The sequence below is a fragment of the Barbus barbus genome (assembly GCF_936440315.1).
Source record: "Barbus barbus genome assembly, chromosome: 35".
In the NCBI taxonomy this organism is placed as follows: domain Eukaryota; kingdom Metazoa; phylum Chordata; class Actinopteri; order Cypriniformes; family Cyprinidae; genus Barbus; species Barbus barbus.
Window position 1 is genome coordinate 1,146,642 of NC_136763.1, and position 22,633 is coordinate 1,169,274.

General features: G+C 34.1%; 2 protein-coding genes across 7 annotated transcripts in view; one reads left to right on the plus strand and one right to left on the minus strand.

Moving 5' to 3' along the window:
* LOC306855257 (pyrroline-5-carboxylate reductase 1, mitochondrial-like) overlaps positions 1-22,633 on the minus strand; it is a 251,100-nt gene that overhangs the window by 226,837 nt on the left and 1,630 nt on the right. The gene's annotated exons all lie outside the window — the stretch shown is intronic.
* Positions 1-22,633, plus strand: part of LOC306855256 (LIM domain-binding protein 1) — a 46,591-nt gene that overhangs the window by 11,846 nt on the left and 12,112 nt on the right. For 2 of the 6 annotated variants that reach the window (XM_079393803.1, XM_079393802.1), the window contains one exon: positions 5,023-5,205. The exons of 1 other annotated variant lie outside the window; for it this stretch is intronic. In XM_079393803.1, coding sequence (XP_079249929.1) covers positions 5,178-5,205 — 28 coding nt within the window. In that variant the 5' untranslated portion in view covers positions 5,023-5,177. Of the gene's footprint in view, positions 1-5,022; positions 5,206-12,897; positions 13,108-17,656; positions 17,942-22,633 lie in introns of those variants that run through there. 3 more of the 6 variants (XM_079393804.1, XM_079393805.1, XM_079393806.1) reach the window with 3 other exon arrangements.

The following is a 22,633-nucleotide window of genomic DNA, read 5'->3' on the forward strand; positions in this document are numbered from 1 at the left end:
TGCTAATTTATGTTTAACTAAAAAAATATATATTTAAATGTTTGTATTTGCACAAGCAGAACATATGGGAGATGAATATTTGTAATTAAAATTAATTTCAATATTTAAAATATTTTCAAATATTTTTATTTTAATATTTTAAACATTTATTATTAATTGATATTTCTTATTTATATATTGATTGATTGTGGCCCACTCATCTTGGCAGAATTGTTGTAATTCAGCCACATTGGAGGGTTTTCGAGCGATTAATGCGTTTAACACAAATGCGATTAATCTTTTGACAGCACTAATTTAATTAAAAATGTATTATTATATTATTAAATAGTATTTCTTTATTAACTAATATTTTATTTAATAAAATTGTTTACCTCCCAGCCTCAGTGGCGTCTGAGAACTCTGAAACACACAAAAATAAATAGGAAATTATTGTTTTTGCTTACAAAATGTATCAGAATGCGCTTTATTCGCCAAGTGTGCGCAAACACGAGGAATTTGTTGTAGTTTTTAAGAAGCTCTTGGTACATACATGCATCCATACATACATACATATCTGACATGAGAAAAGAACATTTAAATAAGACTTAATAATAATAATAATGTGTATGAATCTGGAACAGAAGATTTATGTACAGATTTGTGCCTTATTTACTCTATATATACAGCTGTATAGAAAAATATGCATATATATTTACATAGTACTAGGGAGAGAGTCAATAATTAGAGATGGGGAATGAATTACAGAACACAGGGAATAGTTCCCGTGTTAGTTGTTTAGGCTGGAGATGGCATGGTTTATATATATATATATCCATCGCTCAGGTAATTTTTCTTTGCATTCACAGAGTTTCAAACTTTTGAAAAAGACAGTTTTTATTTTCAAATGTCAATACAAGACGTCATCCATCCCTCCATCTCTCTTCTCTTCCCTCTTTTTGTCTTTCATATGGCTTTGTTTAACCCTCTGGGCCCTGAGGGTGTTTTGGGGACCTGGAGAACTTTCGACATACCCTGACATTTGTGCTTTTTTCAGTTGCTTATAAAAATATAAATGGCTAAAGTCTAATAACACTGTAAACAGCACAAACTGGGCTACAATAATATGTTAGCAGCATTTATGTACATGATTGTGTTTTTGAGAAAACAACGTTTATGCGTGGTTAGTGAAAAACTAAAATTTTGAAGTCACTGAAATAAGACCATAAAACACACACAGAACAACTGATCACAAGACTTTTGAGAACCAGATCTTGCAGGCTAGAATATTTACTTCACAATTATGTGAAAATCATCTTGTTTATTTGCTCACAGAAAACAATACATTGATTTAAATTTTTAAAGACATGTTTTGTGATCGAGAGCCAGTATGCGAGGGAGTGGTAGTGGGCTTGAATATTAAGTGGTTCTCACCTGAGAGACAAAGGGCCCTCCCCTAAAGCTGCTAATGGCCCATCAGTGTGACTGAGACTGAGGCAGGTAAGAGAGTGTGAGGAGACTGAAAAAATGGGTTTCTTAAATGATTTGTATTTTATTTACAACACAGTATAATCAAAACATACATAATGAAGGTCAAAGACACATTATTGTGCACTGATCTAACCACAGAGATGTGAACAGACTTTGACTCGTTCCTGCAACAGATTCTTCTGTTGAAGTTGAACTTCTGATGTTAGTGCAGCGCTCTCAGAGGAAAACAGTTTGAAGAGACTGTAAGTCAGCAGGATTCATCATCTGTGGTGCAGGTGTCTGATTCAATAAAATACAAACAACCAAAAAAAGAGAAAAAACATTTGTGAGCATGTTTATATCAGGAGCATCTCTATATATATTGTATATAGGTTTTGTAGTCATAGACTCATTCATGCTTTGTATTATCGTAAAAAAAAAAAAACATTTTATATCTGAGAAACTAATTATTATTGTTTAGCACGTTATTAAAATCTATTTTTGAACAGAGTAGGCTATTAATCATAAACATGTTCTAAACATACTTAGACTCGTAGCATTCATCATGTTACAATGTACTCTCATATTACTTTTATTGTTTTATACTCGCGCCGTAAGAAATTTAAATACAATGAATTGCCCATCATATTCACAATGTTTTACTGGATTTCAAACATTTTAGTCAGGAATTATAGCCATCCTGAACATCATGTATGATTTTATAGTATAAAAGATATGATTCTGCAGTCATAGACTCTGTACTATAAAAGGATATACTTCGTACTATAAAACATTTTATATCTGAGAACTAATTGTTATCGTTTAGCACGTTATTAAAATATATTTGTGAACAGATTATTAATAATAAACATGGTCTAAACATTCTTAGATGCGTAGCATTTATCGTGTTGTAGTTTGGGAACAACCCAACTAGTAATGTGTTCAAGTTTATGTCACAATAACACGTTAACTAATGCAGAAAATAAAATAAACATTACTTACTCATCAGATCGATTTTGAGGGAAATCCAGCCTTTACTCAGCGCGTCTTCTTCCAGAAAGTAACAGTATAGCAGCGATCAACTCCTCACTGACACTGACGCTTTGTTTATGCTCCGCGCGCGCGGGTCACGTGGTTATTTGCATGTGAACGCGAGGGGGCGGGATCTCATTAAAAATAATGAGTTAGACGGGACAGACTGGACATCGTGTTGGTTTCATACGGATTACTTCATCACAGAATATTTGTTTTCGATATGACTTACTTCATTTGAAAGAAGACACTTCAAGCTTCCTATAGAGATAACTCTCATGTTTCTGTGTTGAGTATTCGCTGAGTTACACTTCATTTTAGTGACGCATTTCTGAAAACAGATCGCGGAGACGGAGAAGACCGAGAGCGCACGCTGTTTGTTTTCTTTATTCTTCAAACGCACAAAGTTTAGTTGTTATTATGAGTGAATACAAATAAAAGAAGACCCCTTACATATTCGAATGGTGTATTGCTCTTATCTGAACGATCAAAAATGGCAGAGTAATTCAAGCTCATTTCTGCCTTATCAGGAAAATCTGCCCCAAAACGCGTATTCGCGTTTGTCGGGCTCAGAGGGTTAATAATATTTGAGCTGCTGAGCTGTAAAGGCTCTGATGGAAGGTCTCAGTGCTGATGTATTTCCTGCAGCTGTATTAATTAATCCATCCGTCAGTAATGAAGGAGGTTTATAATGTTTAATGAGCACTTCCATAGACTTACACTGGAAAATAACACAAGCTTGTCTGATCATCTGGCAGACGGTTGCTAAGGTCGTACTGCTCAGTAACGGCAGGGTTAGTGAATTCAAGGGGTCAGAGGTGAACATCTGCAGGTAAAACAGCCGTGACATCTCTGATGACTTGTAGAGCTGCTGAGGTCAGTGCTGATGGATGCGACAGGAAGGGTAATGGCGACTTCGGAGGGATGAACAGTAATAAAAGAGAGAGAGAGGTAACCTGTGACGGTAACAAGCCACTCACCCCCATCTGTCCTCTCTCTCTCTCTCTCTCTCTCTCCTGTGCCAAAACATAGACAGCTGCCTTCTAAGGCAACATCCAAAATGAAACGACAGCAGGCAAATAGTTTGACAATAATGCAACACTGTTACTGTATATTATGTTGTAACTGTGATGTTTAGATCCTCTGTTGCTCAGATGTCTTTGCATTTTATGAATTCACGGGTCAGAGTTCATCAATGCTGATACATTGCAGACGAAGACATTTTTGTCGCATGAGCTTGTTTCTTCAGGAATAGAAGTGAATGGAGTCTAGTGTGACTGATTGCTTTCATGTGAGCAAAAGCAGGCGTCTTAGAAGGCAACATGACTGTGCTTCACAATGCCTCACAATGCCACCTCTATAGGCAGCTCGCTAGGATTTGGAACAGAGCCAGAGGTATTTTGTCTGAGAAAGCGAGAGCAGCTCCAATAATGTCAGATGAGAAATGATTGACTTCACAAATACTATAGAACATAAGATCAAATAGTGTGTAAATCACTGATTTTTTAAATCAACAATGGTGATTATGACGATCAAAACGTCTAACTAAAAATGCTTTGCTATATTGAGCTGATTTCTCTTAACTTGACACTGAGTCTGTCCACTGATTTATGTTTTTGGATTGTCTTCATTTTGTGGAAAATATTGGTAGGCAATTTAATTGATTCGTTAGATTCATTTCCAGCATACCAGTAAGTTAATAAGATCAAACGGATTAGGACTTGGGGCCTGCAAGGGAGTATTAGGGGGTCCGTGGAAAAGTTTTGAGGAAAATGGTGTAAAAAATGTAAAAAACAATTAAATAAAAAGTCATTAAACTAAAAATTGATAACAAATAAATAAATAAAAATATAGTAAAAAAAATAAAAAATAAAAAAATGAACAAGTGTAAAAATGAAGAAGTAAACAAAAACATAACATTTTATTAAAATATGTAAATATATAATGTATAAATTATTATATAATAAAGAAGATTCAATTAAAGAATGCTAACAAACAAGCAAAAAAGATTAAACTAAATAATAAGAAAAAAATTAATTCATGAATAATTAAAAGTTACTAAAAAAGCAAATGCATAGAAATTCTGTTAAAATACATAAATAAATAGCTAGCAGTAATTTCATAGAAGCTAAATATTTTTCCAATAATATTTTAGACATATTTATAATTTATATTTTTCACAGTATAATTGGATGTTCATACAAGAAACTATATAGATGACATTTTAGTAAGGGGGGTCTTTCATGTGATGATGATCATATTTGGGGGAAACCCCTGAATTAGACGATTAATTAGATGCTTGATAATGGTGATATAAACAGTGATCCACATGCCTTTGAGCTGGAAACTGATTAAACCACAAATTACACTTATCTTGAACTACAAAAGCCAAAGAAGCCCAGTCCAGTCTCTCTCCAGCAGCACTGCTCTCCGCACACTAATGAGAGCAAGCGGCTCCGTCTCTCTCTGCTCTCATTCCTTTGTGCTTGTTCTTTTTTTAACCTTTCCCTCTCTCTCTCTCTCTCTCTCTCTCTCTGTTTCCAGTCTCTCCTCCCTCTCTGGCTCTCAGAGCTGCTGTGTGTGTGTGTGTGTGTGTGTGGAAAACAGACGCCCATGTGAGCAGCAGCAGCGGCGCAGGAGGATCTCATCGGCTCCGTTCCAGCGTTCGGCCGCGGCTCCGGCGAAGGGGATGTGAGAAGATGTCCGTGGGAGGCTGCGCGTGTCCCGGTAAGCTCCAGGTTTTCGCTGCAGTGACATACGGACAGGTTCAGAGGTGCAGAAACATGGCTGCCCGTCTTCTGACGTCTGACTTTTGAAGACGCTGCTTTTCATTTTGCTCAAACAGCTGGTTTGTGTTGCTGACATTTAGGAGGTTTTCTCCGCCAGGGTGCATCGGCGGCTTCGTTTCGTGGCCTAAATCTCAGAGTTGGGGGGTTTGTTTTGTTAAATGGAAGAGCAGGGGCTGAAGTGAAGGGATAAATCAAAGGTTTGTGGAGTGGCATGATTAGAGGGTAAAGGTCATGTCGCGTTTTAAACTCGACCCATGCCGTGTGACGCTCACACACACACACACACACGACATCAAACGCGCTTTCTGTCACATCTCAGACGAGGGCTTTCCTGCAGATGATTTGTGTGTTTGTGTATGTAGTTTAGTAGTGGATGAGAGCAGGTATTTGTGAGTGTTTGACACTAAATAGAGACGCTCTCGCTTCAGTACAGTACAGCCACGTCTATCATATAAATCAACAAGTGTTCGGATAGCATGCATTTAATACAGGAACATTGATAGAAAATAGTTCAAATTTAATTGAATATTCTCAGTATTTTCATGATTTTATTAGTTTAACAGCATGGTAATGTCAAAATACTTTCAAACTATTGTATATCTTATATATAACACAATGCATTTAATAACAAACAAAAAGTATTTTACCCAATATTTGCACGTTCTTATTAGTTTATTAACATGATAATGTTGAACTATATTGTCAAACTATTATATATGTTATATAATATAATTAAATGCATTTAGTGCCAAAAATACTGACAAAATATTTAGAATCAAATTAAAAAGAAAGTATTTTACCCAATATTTACATGCTCTAATTAGTTAATCAACATGATAATGTCGTGTTGTATAATATATATATAATGTGTTATATAACATAATGCATTTAATACTAAAAACAATAGAAGTATTTCACCAATATGTGCTTGTTTATTAGCTTATCACCAGGATTATATCAAACTACTAAATAATATTTTATAATAATGCATTTAATGCTAAAAACATTCATAAAAAATAGTTCACATCGAATAAAAAAATGAAGTATTTCATCCAATATTTGCTTGTTTATTAGCTTATTAAAATAACATCAATCTATTGTCAAACTGGTTATTTATAAAATGCATTTAGTACCAAAATAATTGACGAAAACATAATTAAAAATTAAGTATTTTACCCAATATTTTAATTTGCTCATTAGCTTATCACAATAATGTCAAATTATTGTCAAACTATTATGTATTTCATATATAACGTAACATAATGCATTTACTACCAAAAACCTTGATAGAAAATAGTTAAAATCTAATAAAAAATATTTAATTAATAATATTTCACCCAATATTTACATTAGTTTATGCCTAACGTAACATCAAACTATATATTGTCAAACTACTGTATATGTGTTACGTAATGTAAAATAATGCATTTAATACTAAAACCTATTTCAAATCTAATTAAAAATCAAATATTTTGCCCATATTTTTATGTGTGTATTATCCTATCAACATGATAAAACTATTATACATTTTATAAAGCTTCGTCTGATTTGACTCGAACACTTTCTCAGCTCCTCCAGTGTTGTGTGGCGTCGCTCTTTGTGAAAGATAAACATTTCCATCTTTCCAGGGAATGTGTGTGATCCAAACACAGATAACGTTGGCTCTCAGGGGCCAAAGGGCCCTCCAGACCTCTTATGTCTCCTGTGTTTACAGCGTGACGGAGTCTCTTCAGCGAGGCCTGATCTGATTCTCTCTCACAGGACTATTTTACAGTCTTTGAATACAAACACTGAAATGTAGAAACACATCACATTACAGGAGTCATTACTGTTGATTTTGTGTTGAGACTCTCATAAAGTTCAGTAAAGCATTCCTTCCTCGTCTGAAACTTTACGAAGCATTAAATTCGTTCAAGCACGTGAATGGAGCGGCTGTAAATCCAGACGCATTCAGCATCTGTCAGTCAAACGGGAATCTGAAACCTGAGTGTATACGGATTTATTGATTTGCGTGAGGATTCAGATTGATTTGTGGCTTCATAACTTCATGGGCTGTTAAGTTTACGTTTTGTAATTCAGTGGAAGCTCAGATTCTGTCTGTGGGGACTGCGGTTGGACTTTTGTTTTGTGGGAAATACAGGTGAACCTGCGTGTTTGACTGGAGAACTGAACACAATACTTCAGCTCTGATCTCTGATATCAGCAGGTTTGAGTTCAGTTTAAGGCTAGTGTATAGTAAACATCATCACCACTGCATAACACCCCTCGTGTCTATGAGATGTCCTCGTGTGAGAGCAGTGTGTGTGTGTGTGTGTGTGTGTGTGGTCTCAATCCACGTCTACATGTGTGTTTGTGTAAAAACACTCATCTCATGTTTTCTGATGTTGATGTTGTCTTCATTACCTGCAATTTTAAGCAACCAGATGAAATATCTTTCAACAAGCACATTGATTTTCTGATGGATGTTTGAGTAAAACATCATATTGTACATTATCACAACATCATTAGCATGAACATTTGACCTGTATTGTCACCGTTCAAAGCAACACTCAACACTCTAGACTTTGAATATCAAATTTAATATTCATGGATCTTTATCCAGTGATCACAAACATTTGTAAAATAAAATGGACTTGACAAGAATAAAATAAAATATTTTTACTTATGCACTGAATTTGCTACTTAAAAAATATGATTAAATTGTAAAAAATAAATAAATAAAATAATTAAAATAATTAGATTTTTAATGTAATTTTACATTTATGAAAATTAATGAAGGAATTTTTCAATTTATATGCACCAAAACAATTTTATGATATAAAACATTATTTTTATATCATATAGTAAAAATAGAATAGAAAAATATTTTATTATTTAATATATTATTAATAGTAATATTTGATATATATATATATATTATACATAATATAATAAAAAATAATACATATATAATAAATACAATAAAAATATATTTCTGCACCTTTCTGTGTAATACTATAACACTAAAGTGCAATTTATAAATATTATAACACTATTACTATAAATTACTATAATAATTTACTACTATAGTAGCAATTGAATAGTATAATAGAATTAACACTGCAAGACTATAATACAGTTTTGTAATATGTGCCACATTTACATTACGTTACATGAGGTATGTATGAAACATTATATGAGGTATCATTGTTACATTATGACAAATGTCAAATCACACAAAAATGGCATCTGATTTATTTCGACATAAGAAAATGGCTCAGATTTGAAGTGAAAATGTAAAATGGAATTGTGAATTTTCTTGTTCAAATGAGGCTTCGGTGTGAAGGCAGCCTCTGGATCACACACACATCACCTCGTTATTGCTCTTTCCTCCTCTCTGTCTGCAGGAGGAGAGGTTTGTGCTCTCATGCACAGAGTCACATGATCTGCTTGATTAGAGGAAAATCACTTAAAGCAGAGCGCTGCGAAAACGGCAACAGCCCAAAGCAGCGCAGACAGACAAAGAGGAGGAGGAGCGGCGAGGATGTGTGTGTTGAAGCGGGGAGGTCGTGTCTCTGTGTCTGAGTGTTTCTCTGGCAGGCTCATCTGTCATTGGTCAGGCTGTTTCTGCTCATCAGACCTGCTGTCTCCTGCACAACGCCACAGATCTGGAACAAAATGGCTTCCTGTGCAGCATCAGAGCGATGTGACGTTACCCATCAGCCACCAAACACACAGACTGACACCGTGTGCTCTTCACTCTGCCTCGTGTGATCTGAACAGTGAGCCGACTCTGTCATGTTATTTGGCTCATCAAACCGTTTGGAGTCTCAGAAACTCTTTTACAGCTAATAGCAAACAGTTTGGCATAAAGGACACTTGTGTTCTTATAAATAAACCATCTGTTTGACATTTAATTAACAGTGAAGACGCGAAAGCGGAGGAACAGACAACCCGATTCAATTGAGTGAGTCATTTACGCTGGAACCGATTCGATTGATTCAAACTCGTGACTTCGATCATTCAGTTCAAGAGATTCACTACAAAAACCAGATCAAAACAGACATTCATTTTCCAATTTCGACATTTGTAATGATTTTAAAAAGCACGTATAGTGATGGAGAAACAGAGCTTTTGGATTCAGAAACTCAGAATCAGTTAAACCATTGAGCCGCAAAATGATTTTGATTTAAATCGGGACTTCTCATATCGCAAATAATTTGATTAAGATAGGAACTCCAGAGCGGGTTCGCCAACTGAAACCTGGTCTAAAGCAGGTCCACAACGTGCATAAACTTTGCTTATTACACACAGGGACGCGCAGCAGCACTCAAACATTTTTAAATATGAAAAATTAATAAATGACTGCCCACTGCTCCGGGTGTGTGTTCACGGTGTGTGTGTGTGTGTGTGTGTGTGTGTGTGCATTTGTTCACTACTCACTGCTGTGTGTGTGCACTTGGATGGGTTAAACGCAGAGCACCAATTTCGAGTATGGGTCACCATACTTGACAATACGTCACAACAACAACTTTTAAATACACACATTAACTCATTAAGAGAATTGGGATAACCCTTTTAGACCATGCGCCGGGTGCGCCAACCATTTTTCCCGTCGTTGAGCTAACAAAAGTGGATTCGGACACGGCCTAAGTGCGCCTGCACCGTGTGCTTCAGACCATGTGCTTAGATCAGGGGTCACCACACTCAGTCCTGGGGGGCCGGTGTCCTGCAGAGTTACGCTCCAACTTGCCTCAACACACCTGCCTTCAAGTTTCTAGTATACCAAGCAAGAGCTTGATTAGCTGGTTCAGGTGTGTTTGATTAGGGTTGGAGCTAAACTCTGCAGGACACCGGCCCTCCAGGACCGAGTGTGGTGACCCCTGGCTTAGATCATTAAAATAGGGCCCCGATCTGAAATGATGGTTCGCGATTGATATTATATAACATATTATATTGTTTTGTTTTGTTATAGTATTAATATTTTAAGTTATTTAAAAAAAAAAAAACCCATTTATTTTGAAATGTTTTAATTGTGCCATTAATTTTTTTCATTTTCCGTTTCCTTTTAATTTCCTTTTTTTTTTAAATTGTCATTCTCTTTCTTTTTTAAATGTCTGTTTAGATTTAATTGATTTATTTCAGTTTTAGTCATTTTAGTACTTTAAATAATTTTTTTAAATTTACTAAAAATAACTTTTTTTATGTATATTTTATTTCTTTTCAGTTCATAAAGATCTTAAAAAGTCATGGAAAGCAGATCATATATCATATTTTTTGATGATAGCCTATAAAACAGATTCGTAAATAGGAAGATTTCAAGACATGAGGATTCTGAATGGGATTTTTTTAGCGAGCCATTAAATGACTTGAGACTCGACTCGGACTCGTGACCAAAGACTTCAGACTTGACTCAGACGCGAAGTTAAAGACTTGTGAACTCTGGTGTGCATTACCTGTGTCTGCGCGTCTTAAAAAAATGTATTAATAAAAGTCGCAGGGCAGCGCTGACAACAAGTTTCTGTGTGCCCAGCGTGATTTGCGATCTCCGACCCATCTCTGTCTCTGTGTGTGTGTGTGTGTGTGTGTGTGTGTGTGTGTGTGTGTGTTTGCGTGCGAGGGATGTGTGTGCATCAATTAAAGCAGTGCATTAATATAGAACGGTGATTAAACTGACGTGGAACTACCTGTGCACTAAACGGTTTTAATGCAAACCTTCCAGCCAATCAGAATCCAGTATTCAGACAGACCATGGAATATATATATATATATATATATATATATAATGATTTCTTATATTGTTGATAGTTCATATTATGTCTTTTTAGTTTTAACTGAATTATTTCAGTTTTAGTTTCAGTAATTTTAGTGCTTAAACTAAAATAAAAAATTTGAAAGGTTGCCCTGGCTCACTGAAAATAATTTGAACAAACATGCTTTAATGGTTTAGTTTTAGTCATTAATAACCCTGCTGAGTTGATAACTTGTTTGAAATGTTTATCATTGCATTGTTGCAAACATTTATTAATGTTTAGAATTATTATATCTTCTATTTTCATAAAAAATCTTTGTGTGTGTGTGTATTAGTTTGTTTGTTTTGTGGTGTGTTTTTGTTTGTCTTTTTTGAGCAACAGTAGGCAGTATTGTAGTATTTGGTTCGTGTCAGACTCTCACCACTAGGTGTCGTATGTTGTACTCGGTCAGTAAGCAGACTCGGTCTGACAGCTCTTCACCGAGCCGTTTACTGCGTCTGAACAGATCAGGGTGTCTGCTGTGATCACTGAGTGTGTCCCCTGAGACTCTGCTGTCTGTCTGTAGTGCCTCCAGCTCGCTGCATCCTGATCCAAACGCTGTGATCAGCACTTTACAGCAGCATTGATTTACAGCTTAACGCCACAGATATACAGCAGCCCCGCGGGAGACCTGTCAATCATCACAGAGCCACGCCCACCTCTTTGTGTCAGAGGGGGAGGAGGGGCTTGGCTGCTCAGAGCTGTCAATCCAGGGTCACTTCTGTTCATTATATCTGTGAATCAGAGTGTGTGCAGAGGTGCATTATGGGTCACATTCTCACTGCTTAAAAGGAATTGGTGCAATAGTCGTTACGGTTGCAAATGAAAAATCATTAAAGTGCGGACACATTTATTGTTTATTTTCATGGGCAAAATCCAGTCACTTCAATAGGAATCAATGTGTTTTCTAATGAGGGCCAAACTTGCACACACAGATTTCACTGTGGGTCATGTGAATTCGCCGTGTTCATTAACCATGTTCATGCAAAACCTGGAAATATGAAGGAGGATCTTAAAAAATCATAGATTTATCTATATACCGTTTTTAATTGTGTACACAAAAATTAAAATTTTCTAGAAATAGTTTTTATGGAAGCCTGTTTTCACCACAGAAGAAAAGGTAGTTACAAAGTGTGTGTGTATATATATATATATATATATATCTGAAAAAATGTGAAAAAATACACACAATATAAATTTGCAATATAAATACCTGTATACCTATATTTGCAAAAATGTATAAATTTAATTCAATTTAAATCAATTCAAATGCATAATTTCAAAGGTTTTTAAGTTATAAATGAAATATAAAATATTATCTTTTTTTAGAAATTGCCATTTTTTAAATTGTGCAAAATATAAAAGGATTTGTGTGTAAAATAAATTTAGTTTTTGAGTGCAATTTATAAAAATATTTTATGTTATGTTTTTATTGTGTTAGTTAGCTGTATTTTTTTGTTATTTAAAAAAACAAAAACAAAAAACAACAACTGCAGTTTGATATTAATTGGAATGAAATGAAAAACATGATTTTTGAAAATTGTTAAAAATGGAGTTATCTGTTTTTGCAAATGAACTCTTCATATATATATTCATTTATAAATGTTATATTCACATTTTTTCTGAATTAAAAATCTTATTAAAAAAATGTTGTTTGGAAAAAGAATGATATTAAAATATTATTATTCACATTTTTCTGAATGATTCCACCTATATTTGCATGATCACACATGTGTGGAGAAGACAAATCTTGCAGATTCATTGACTCTGAGTATTAGTATGAGTGAGAGTATTGTGCTGTTATAATGCTAGTCTGTCAGCTGTGGGGCAGTTATCAGGGGCAGCGGGGGCTTTGCATTAGCGGCTGTTATCAAGCCTGTGACAGATGTATACTCTTGACTTCCTGTTGACTGGGGAACACAGAGGGGTTAGATAGACCTCAGCCTTCCCCCATCGCTGTAACTACACCCTTCAGCCGAAAGCCTGGCCTCCAGAGATACTCGAGCTCCACACGCGTGTGTTTACTGTAGAGAGCATCAGCAGCATGACGAACCAGCTCGACACACTCGGTGAGAATGGAGCTTTCTGCCGGATTATTCGCTGTTTTGGGCTTTGATTACTTGATTTTATGAAGGGTTTGACTTCATATCTATTTCATTTTAAAGTACTTTATTGGCATGATTGTGTTAAACTATAATATAATATTAGCAGAGTGTTGTACACAAGACAAGTCATGACAAGAAAAAGAAAATGCAATATAGCAATAAATATAAAATGGTGTTAAAGTACTAAGCAATATTAAAAATAACAACAATAAATTCATTAAATAATTATAAATTTATAATTACATTTAATTAAATAAATCTAAGAAAAAATATCTATATGAAATAATTATTATTAAATAACAATTATTAAAATATATTGTATCTATAATTAAATAATAAAAAAATTAATACAAGCAAAAATAATTTTATATATTTAATTAAATAATAATAAATGACAACATTTTAAATAATTAAAAATATGTATAAATATAAATTAATTAAATTAAAATCAATGAATGATGCAATAAATGATGCATATATACTATTATATTATATATCTATTTGAAGGATAAATAAAAAATTATAAAATTAAAAATAATCAAATTAATTGCTTATATATGTAATTCAATAATACATTTAAGATCAATAAAAATTTATATAATAAAATTATATATAATAATAAAACGTTAATTTCATTAAAAATTAAAAATAAACTAATTCAGAATGTCTATATTTGATTGAATGATAATAAATAAAATGTATTAATTTAGTTAATATATATAATAGACATTTATCAAGACATTATGAAGAACAAAACCCATAATATATGTTTGTGGATGGTCTTTGATTCTCAGTAGATGGGTAACTGTCTTCCCTGTAACGTCTGCATCACTGATATGATATTGAGTCAAAGCTGCTTTTCAGAGTGAATTGAAATCATAAAGACTCTGCACTGGTCTTTAGAAACAAAGAGTGAACCCTAAAACCATATTTACCCAGTGTATTGTGTTTCAGAGCTGCTTTGTGCTTCTCCCAGCATGCTTTAGTAAAGTTAAACAAAGTCTGCTAACACGGGACCGCAGTGCATCTCTAAATGGGTTTATCAGCTCAGAGATGTGATCCCAGAGCGGTTCTGAAGGATCTGAGCGCGTGTTCAGCGCAGCGTGTGTCGGGTTGAGCTGTGCTTCTGACAGCTAAAGCTGAGTTTGACCCCCGCACACGTCAGGAGATTAACCTTTGTGTAGCGCTTCAGTGCCACAAGCCTTCCTGGATGACACTGAGAGCGTTTCCATAGTGACCGCAGGAACAGATTCAGATCATACAGACATGTTGATGCATTGTTCGTGACCTCAGGACTTGAAGTTTTTATTGGCCCATGTGTCTGTTGTATTCTGTATAATTCATGCACAGCATTTCTGGCCTGTGTTTTGGTGCATATAATATGAAGATGCTCTTTGAAGACGAGTTTTGACCAGAAAAAGAAATGTATAAAATATACCAATAAATAGGAATTGTATTAAAGGAGGTGTTAATAAAAATGAGATTAAAAAAATAAATAAAAATAAATGTAATAATTATAAATATGTAATTGTATTTAATTAAATAATAATAAAATGAAAAATAAATGTAATTAAATATATACAATTAATAATACATTAAAAACAACCAAAAAGAATGAACATTAAAAAAAGTTCTACATGAAAAACATACAACTTACTATTATGATTGAAATCACCAAATGGCCTTAAACAATTAAATACTCTGCAGAACGTTATGTTTCTAATACATGTATTCTGACAGCGCTGCGCGAGCTCGTTAGCCAGGGTTCAAAGTTCAAAGGAAACTGTGCTGAAACACTGTTACTCATCAGCTGCTTTTTAAAGGCATGTGACAGTGAGATACATGCGACAAACATCTTCCCAAATTCATAATGAATCATTTATAAATCTGCTGTTGTCAAGAAGAAGCACTGAGACCTTCCTGCGGGATTCCGCCAAGATAAAAGCTCCATCAACATTCAGAAATGTTAGTATTGTAATTTTACTGTTGTTCTGTAAAATAAAATAGTCAATACAATAATAATCATAATTAATAACAATAAGTACACACATTTATTATAACATTCACACAGTGTATAAAATAATAACATGTAAAATAATAAAATAAATAAATATACATTTATCAAGACATTATGAAGAAAAAAAATATTTGACCCTGGACCACAAAACCAATCTCAAGTCGCTGGGGTATATTTATAGCCAGGGCCTAAAATTAACACTCGCCAAACGCCAAAGGAGAGTGAAAAACGGCGTTGGCGAGTTCATGTAACCGTGTCGGTCGCCAGTTGGCGGGTACAACTTTTACGAAATATAACAATGCAATAAAGAGATTCACGGTTTCTGACGTAAGCCAATAAAACAATCTTTTCCGAAGACAAGATCATCGTGATTAGCTGTTCATAAGAGACAAGAGCAAATCAAATAATAGATACAAACGGGCTGATTAGGTCAGAGCAGTGTGATGGCCAGCTTCTCTCTAGACACGGTTCTGATAACGTTTACCTGAGAAGATTTTGCTGCTTCATTTCGGAAGATGAACTTTTCCCTTCTTTATTCTTCATAACATCAGATCCGCATCATGCGCATCAGGTTTTAAAGAGACAGCGCTGATTTTAAAGCGAAACCTGCTGAAGTCTGTCATTGATGTAAATTAAAGAACAAAAGAGAAACCATTGGACTGTTATAGAGGCTGATTAACTCTTGTAGCTTGAATAAAGATTAATCTGTATAGTTTATGCATATGCAATTTATAGTTTATGTGAAGATTGTTTGAAAATCACTTAGATTAAATGTTGTTATATATTTCAGAGCCTATTAAATGTTAAAAATAATGGCTTTCAATTATACAGTAATGTTGAATGGCTATATTTAATAGGTCAAATTGAGGAGAAATGCATTTAATAGAGACACCAGTAGCAGGACAAATTAAAAACATTGTAAATATGTTTAGTCATTGTAGTAGTAATAACTGCCTGTTTGTGCAAAAAGAGTCTCATAACCAGTAAAAAAATGTTTTAAATTACATTTTAACACATCACTGGCCATTGACAGGTTTGGCAAAAAGTTAATTTTAGGCCCTGTTTATAGCAATAGCCAAAAATACATTGTATGGGTCAAAATTATTGATTTTTCTTTTATGACAAAAATCATTAGGATATTAAGATCATGTTCCATGAAGATATTTAGTAAATTTCCTACCATAAATATATCAAAACTTAATTTTTGATTAGTAATATGCATTGCTAAGAACTTCATTTGAACAACTTTAAAGGAGATTTTCTCAATATTTAGATTTTTTTGCTCCCTCAGATTCCAGATTTTCAAATAGTTGTATCTCAGACAAATATTGTCCTATCATAACAAACCATACATCAATGGAAAGATGATTTATTCAGCTTCAGATGATGTATACATCTCAATTTCACAAAATTGACCCTTATGACTGGTTTTGTGCTCCAGGGTCATATATGTATGTGGATGGCCTTTAATTTGCTGTTGATGGGTAACTCTCTTCCCTCAGAAATGGGTCAGCATCTCAAAAACATCTGAAACACACATGCATGACGTGCAAATGCACTGCAGCATGTTTTGACAGTGTGATGTGAACCTGGATTGTTTGTCAGTCTATCGGCATTGATTATCCAGCTCTGCGTTAAGTGGCTTACCATTGACCTGGGTCAGAATTGATCATTTGAAATTCCCAGCTGTATAATTGTCATTTATCGGCAGCTTGTCAGTCGAAGAGCGTCAGACTATGAAGTGGACTAATGCAATTGAGATGTTTGCATGTGTAATTGAATCATTGATTTGCTTTGACAGGCTTGAGTATGCTAATCTCCTCAGAAGCGTGCGTTATGCTGTTATTAATGTTTTATGTTGTGACTTGCTGACCGAGTTTGAAAATGAACAACAAAAGCTGCAAAAGCATATGCATGTTCTTTGAAAGCACAGAGTTGTACAGGCCTCTGCATCTGAATTCTGCATTAAAGCCTGTAAACTGATCATAATGTTAGCTGCGCTTGGCGCTGTAGAGTTGATGTGTGTGTGTGTGTATAATATTGTTACTTTTTTATATATATATATGTGTGTGTGTGTGTGTGTGTGTAATATTATTACTTTTTTATATATATATATGTGTGTGTGTGTATATAATATCATTACTATATATATATATATATATATATATGTTTGTGTCTGTGTGTGTATATATAATATTATTACTTATATGTGTGTGTGTGTGTGTGTATAATATTATTACTATATATGTGTGTGTGTGTGTGCGTACATATAAAGTACACATTTATCAAGGCATAAGAAATACTGTAAATATATAACAAACAATTTTACAGGTATTATATATGAAAAGCTTTGACTGTAAATAAGCGATAATCCTAAAATTGAAGGAGATGTAGATGAGGTGAAAGAACAGAGGAGGAGAAACAGAGAGAAAGAGAGAGAGAGAGAGCGAAACAGAGAGAGAGAGCGAGCAAGAGAAAGAGAGAGAGAGAGAGAGAGAGAGAGAGAGAGAGAGAGAGAGAGAGAGAGCGAGCATCAGTCTGGCCTGTGCGCGTCTATTGTTCGCTCCGCGCGTGAACACAAAGACTCTCGAGGCGGGTTCATCGAGCGCGAGCGCCGCGGGACCTGCAGCTCGAGGCCTCGCGCGACTCAAACCGGACGATTCTGCGCTAATAACCGCCGTTTCCCATGATTTCACACCGATTTTAACGATCATCCGCGTCCCGGGATTCGCTTAAAACCCGTGTGGAGTCGCTCGGTCCTCCGGTCCATCAGTGTTTCAGGTAAAGCTGAGGGGTTTATTTACACGGCTCTATTTAGCCGTTATTCTGACAGACTGAGCGCTTTATTTCAACTTCACTGTCGACTTACTTTAACGGGTTTATCGGATTTTGTTTTGCTGTTTTACTTCAAAGAGTGTTCGGTTCATGTCGGTGTTTTATTGCGCTGTTAGCATTAGCATGTAGCCGCGGGCCTCATCAATGGGCTTTATTTATGAACACTCAGCTCATTCAAACCTATAGAGCGGGTTTCATTACAGTTTTGCGTTATTAAAGTCTATCAGACTGGGATTTCACAGCAAACGTGTTGTATTCGTGAATGTGTGTGTGTGGGAATATAGTGTAAACACTGACTGATCCGATCATATGAGCTCATGACCACAGATTTTCACTCACAATCTGCTGTGAAGACCATCATATTCTGTTTATTTCACGAGTAAACTGACTTTTTAGTGATTGTATTTCAGATGTACATTTTGAAACCTTTCCAGCCCAAGAATAAACGTTTTAAACTCTATTTCTGCTACTTAAAATGTATAGTTTTCTTCATTAAAACTGTTTATTTCAGATAATACTTGTCTTGCTGCATTTCATAAAACCGTTCATCTTGACAGGTTATTTAGAGAGAACTCTGCTTGTCTCCTATAAGACTATTTGTTTCTATTATTATAACAGTAAAATATTCCTGTGTCAGCACACGCATTGACTCTGTAAGTGTTTTTGCTCTTAATTCGCAGTAATTTCCATTTACTGGAAGCCATCAGCATCATCTCGAGGGTCTCTGTGGTGTTGTGGTGAAAACACTCATTAGCAGATCAGATGATCATCGTTTCCCACTTTTCACATGCGATGGACCATTAGCTCCTTACATCAGGCATAAAATCAGCACGACGTGTCTGTATGTAATCTGTATGTTGGGCGCTTTAATGACGTCTGCTGTCCTATATGCGCTCAACTTATCATGTGGCACATTTAGACGGGAATTAGATTATGGCCAGGCTATAGCCTGGAGTAATGTGCGCCACTGCTGATGTTTTCAAGAAAGCAATTTACTGCACGGGAAGTTTGTAGTTTGATTTGATTTAGTAAGTCATTAAGCAGCCGTTGAATGATATCTCTTAATGGGACGCTCTTAAGATCTAATGCTCACGTTTTATTTACTGACTAAATGGCAAAACAGGCTGATTTCTTTCGACGTTCTTTCTTGCATCAGGTTGATGTTTTAGTATGATTATAAATCAGAATGTTATGCGCGTATCTGTGAACTGTAAAGGTGTTTTGTGGGTCTTAATTTGCCTTCCATAATTTAAGCCTTAAAAAGTCTTAAATTCATTGTCATGGCGTTAAATGTTGCATATACTGCAAAAAAAAAAAAAATTATATTTCCTACTCTTTTTTTGAAATATTCTAGACATTCTTAAATCAAGCTGCATTTTATTTGAGATGTAAGTGTAAATGAAGTCTTAAATAACTGAACAAAATTGAGTTGATGTTTAGAGCTAGAACAAAGTTCTCAATTGGGTATAAAAACTTGTTTTTCTTTTGAATTTATATAATTTTCTTGAGCCCATCAGCAGATTTGTTCGTGTTTTAATCATAAACTCACATCATTTTGATCAATCTGCTGTTTATTTCACAAGTAAACTGACTTTTTGTTTATTTATTTCAGATTTTAGATTTTTCCCCCTAAGAATAAATGTTTAAACTCTAGTCCTGTTACTTAAAATCTATTATTTCTTCATGAAAACTCTTTATTTCAGATTTATGAACATGCTTGTTTAATTTGTCTTGCTGCCTTTCATAAAACCATTACAAAAAAATCTGAATCATGCATTTTGACCTGTTATTTGGAGAAAATTCATTTTTACCAATTTTTCATAAAACTTCTTATCTTCTGTTATTGTGTGTCTCCAGTGGTGTGTCTTGATTTTAAATCTTTACACACTTGTATTGGAGAACAAGAGAGAAATACTAAGAAAGAACATCACTTTTTTTGCAGTGCGATCAGAAGATATGGTGAAAGTTGTTTCCGTAATCTGGTGGTTTGGAGCAAAGCTATTCAAGCCTTAAGCTATTGTTTATTTGGAAAATGGATTGAAAAGTTGTTAGTGGCTATTGAAAGTTGTATTTTCAAGCTTTGAAGTGTTGCTAATACAAGACATTTACATTATGAGACCATATTGACGTGTTGTGTTCCCTTTATTACATTTTCCGTAGTTGTTCTTAACAAGGTCTTAGAAAGTCTTCATCAGATCTGCAGAAGTGCTGGTTGTTTCCCGTGTAATATTGATAATCTTAGCGCTGTTGTGAGAGGGATTTGTGTCCGTGAACAGGACTAACCTGTGTCCAGTGTCGTCCCCAGTGAATATTTAATGTCTGTTATGAATGTTTAATGAAGGATGTGCTCTGATGCCGGGATGCTTCCTGTACGCTGTGCGAGCGTGAGATTTTTATGTTTTCAGATTGAGCTTTGGACTGTCCTGCATTTGCTCTGAATCTCTCAGCTGTCTCTCTTTAAGCAAAGAATGCTATAATTCTCCACTCGGACAGTCTTTTAGTTGGACGGTTTTCTCCAGGTCCAGTCAGATTTGCTGTGGGGGTCAGAAGTGTGTCTGTTTCATGAAAATAAAGCAGGACAGAGGTGAAATGATGCTGCCCTTTTGTAGTGAAGATGCATGAGGAAACTGTTGAAATCCACATCAGACAGCTGATTGTAGACGTTAATGTTTGGGAGGATCTTGTTTACATTGAGCATTTGTTGCTGCTTCAAGCTCACTGGCAGATTTTATACGTTTTCCACTGCTTTTAACTTCAGCAACATGCTTAATGGTTACAGTGTATGTTGGTTTATATTAGATGGATATCCATGAGCATGTTTCTTGTTTCTTATCGAACACATGCATCATTGTCTGGTCATGTTTCATTGCCATTTGTAAGTTATTTTGGTTTAAAAGCACCTACTTGGTAAATAGTGTCGGTGTTTGATTTAGCATCCAATGTTGTGTGATTTTATAAGTAATGATTATTGTTTAATGAAAATAAATTTAAATAATAAATATAAATATTTTTACTTGTTTAAAAAAATTGTAAAATAATAATTTACACACACGTGTGTAATTTCTTTTTGTATTTTTCTCTCTCTCTCTCTGTATGTGTGTGTGTATGTATGTGTATATATATATATATATATATATATATATATATATATATATATATATATATATATATATGTGTGTGTAATACAAAATTGTAAAATTTATGTATATATTATTACATAATACACATTATAATATGTAGCCCATAGGATTAAAATAATACAATTTTTATATTATTCCTATTTTATGTATTTGTTTTATATATATATATATATATATATTTATTTTTTTATAAATATAATTTTTAAAATTAACTTTATTTGTGGATTTATTTTATTATATATTTTTATATATTTGCACACATTTCATAAATACATTTCATACATTTCTTTGTTTTTATTTATTTAGTTTTTTAACCTTAAACATATTTTCAGTAATTTCCAGAATACAGTACCTGTATTTTGCCATGTTTTTGAGTACTACTGTGAAATGATCAAATGTTCTTTTTCACCTTCGTTCTTGTATTGTTTGTGTAATTCAATTAAAGAGTCTTGCTGTGCCATATCGCCCTCCATTTTCAGGGCTCGCAAAATTTCTAAATCCCCGGTATCCCTTCGGGCAGGTACTCTTCAGATTTTGGTAGCCCGAAAATTAATTTAACTAGCCCAAATAAAATAAAGACCATAAATGTCAATCAAAAACATTTTCAATATCAACGAATATCAAGGAAAGAGTTTTATTTGACTATTTACAAGGTATCTGCAGAATTCTTAAAAATCTATTTAAGGCAATTTGAAAAATTATTTCTTATACCATTTAACGTATTTAAAACTGTCTAAGGCCTTAAAAACTCTTCAGTTTAGTTGTATCAAATTTAAGGACCCGTGGGAGCAATGTTCCCTCTCATTTTATTTTTTCTTGCTGAGCAAAACTTTTCTCTATTGGACGGACATTTCTGGCACCTGAGCAAAAGCATTCTTTATACCAGACCTGTACAGCATGCACACAAAAAAGTGAGTAACTTTTAACTTTAATGTGCTATTTAAATTTGATTTGACCCTTGATGTAACTAAATGTACATTTTGGGTTACCTGAGAAAACATTTTACTGAACAATACACTGCAGTTCAAAAGTTTGGATCAATACATTTTCTTTAAAGTTTCTTATGCTCATCAAGGCTGTATCTATTTGATAAAAAATACTGAATATTATTTCACAAAATAATATTGTGAAATATTATTGCAATTTAAAATAAATGTTTTCTATTTTAATATACTTTAAAATGTAATTAATTCCTGTGAAGCAAAGCAGTATTTTCAGAGTCCCATGATCCTTTAGAAGTCATTCTAATACGCTGATTTTTAATCAATGTTGGAAACACTTTTTATTTTATTTTTTATACTGTATTTTTTGGGACCTGTGATATTTTTTTTTAAATAAAAAGTTAAAAAGAACAGTGTTTAGTCAAAATAGAGATTTTGTGTTACAATATAAACTATTCAAAAGTTTGGGGTCAGACTTTTTTTTTCTTTTTTAAAGATACTTTAAAAAAGTTTAAAGAAAGTTAAATAAACTTTATTCAGCAAGGATGTGGTAAATG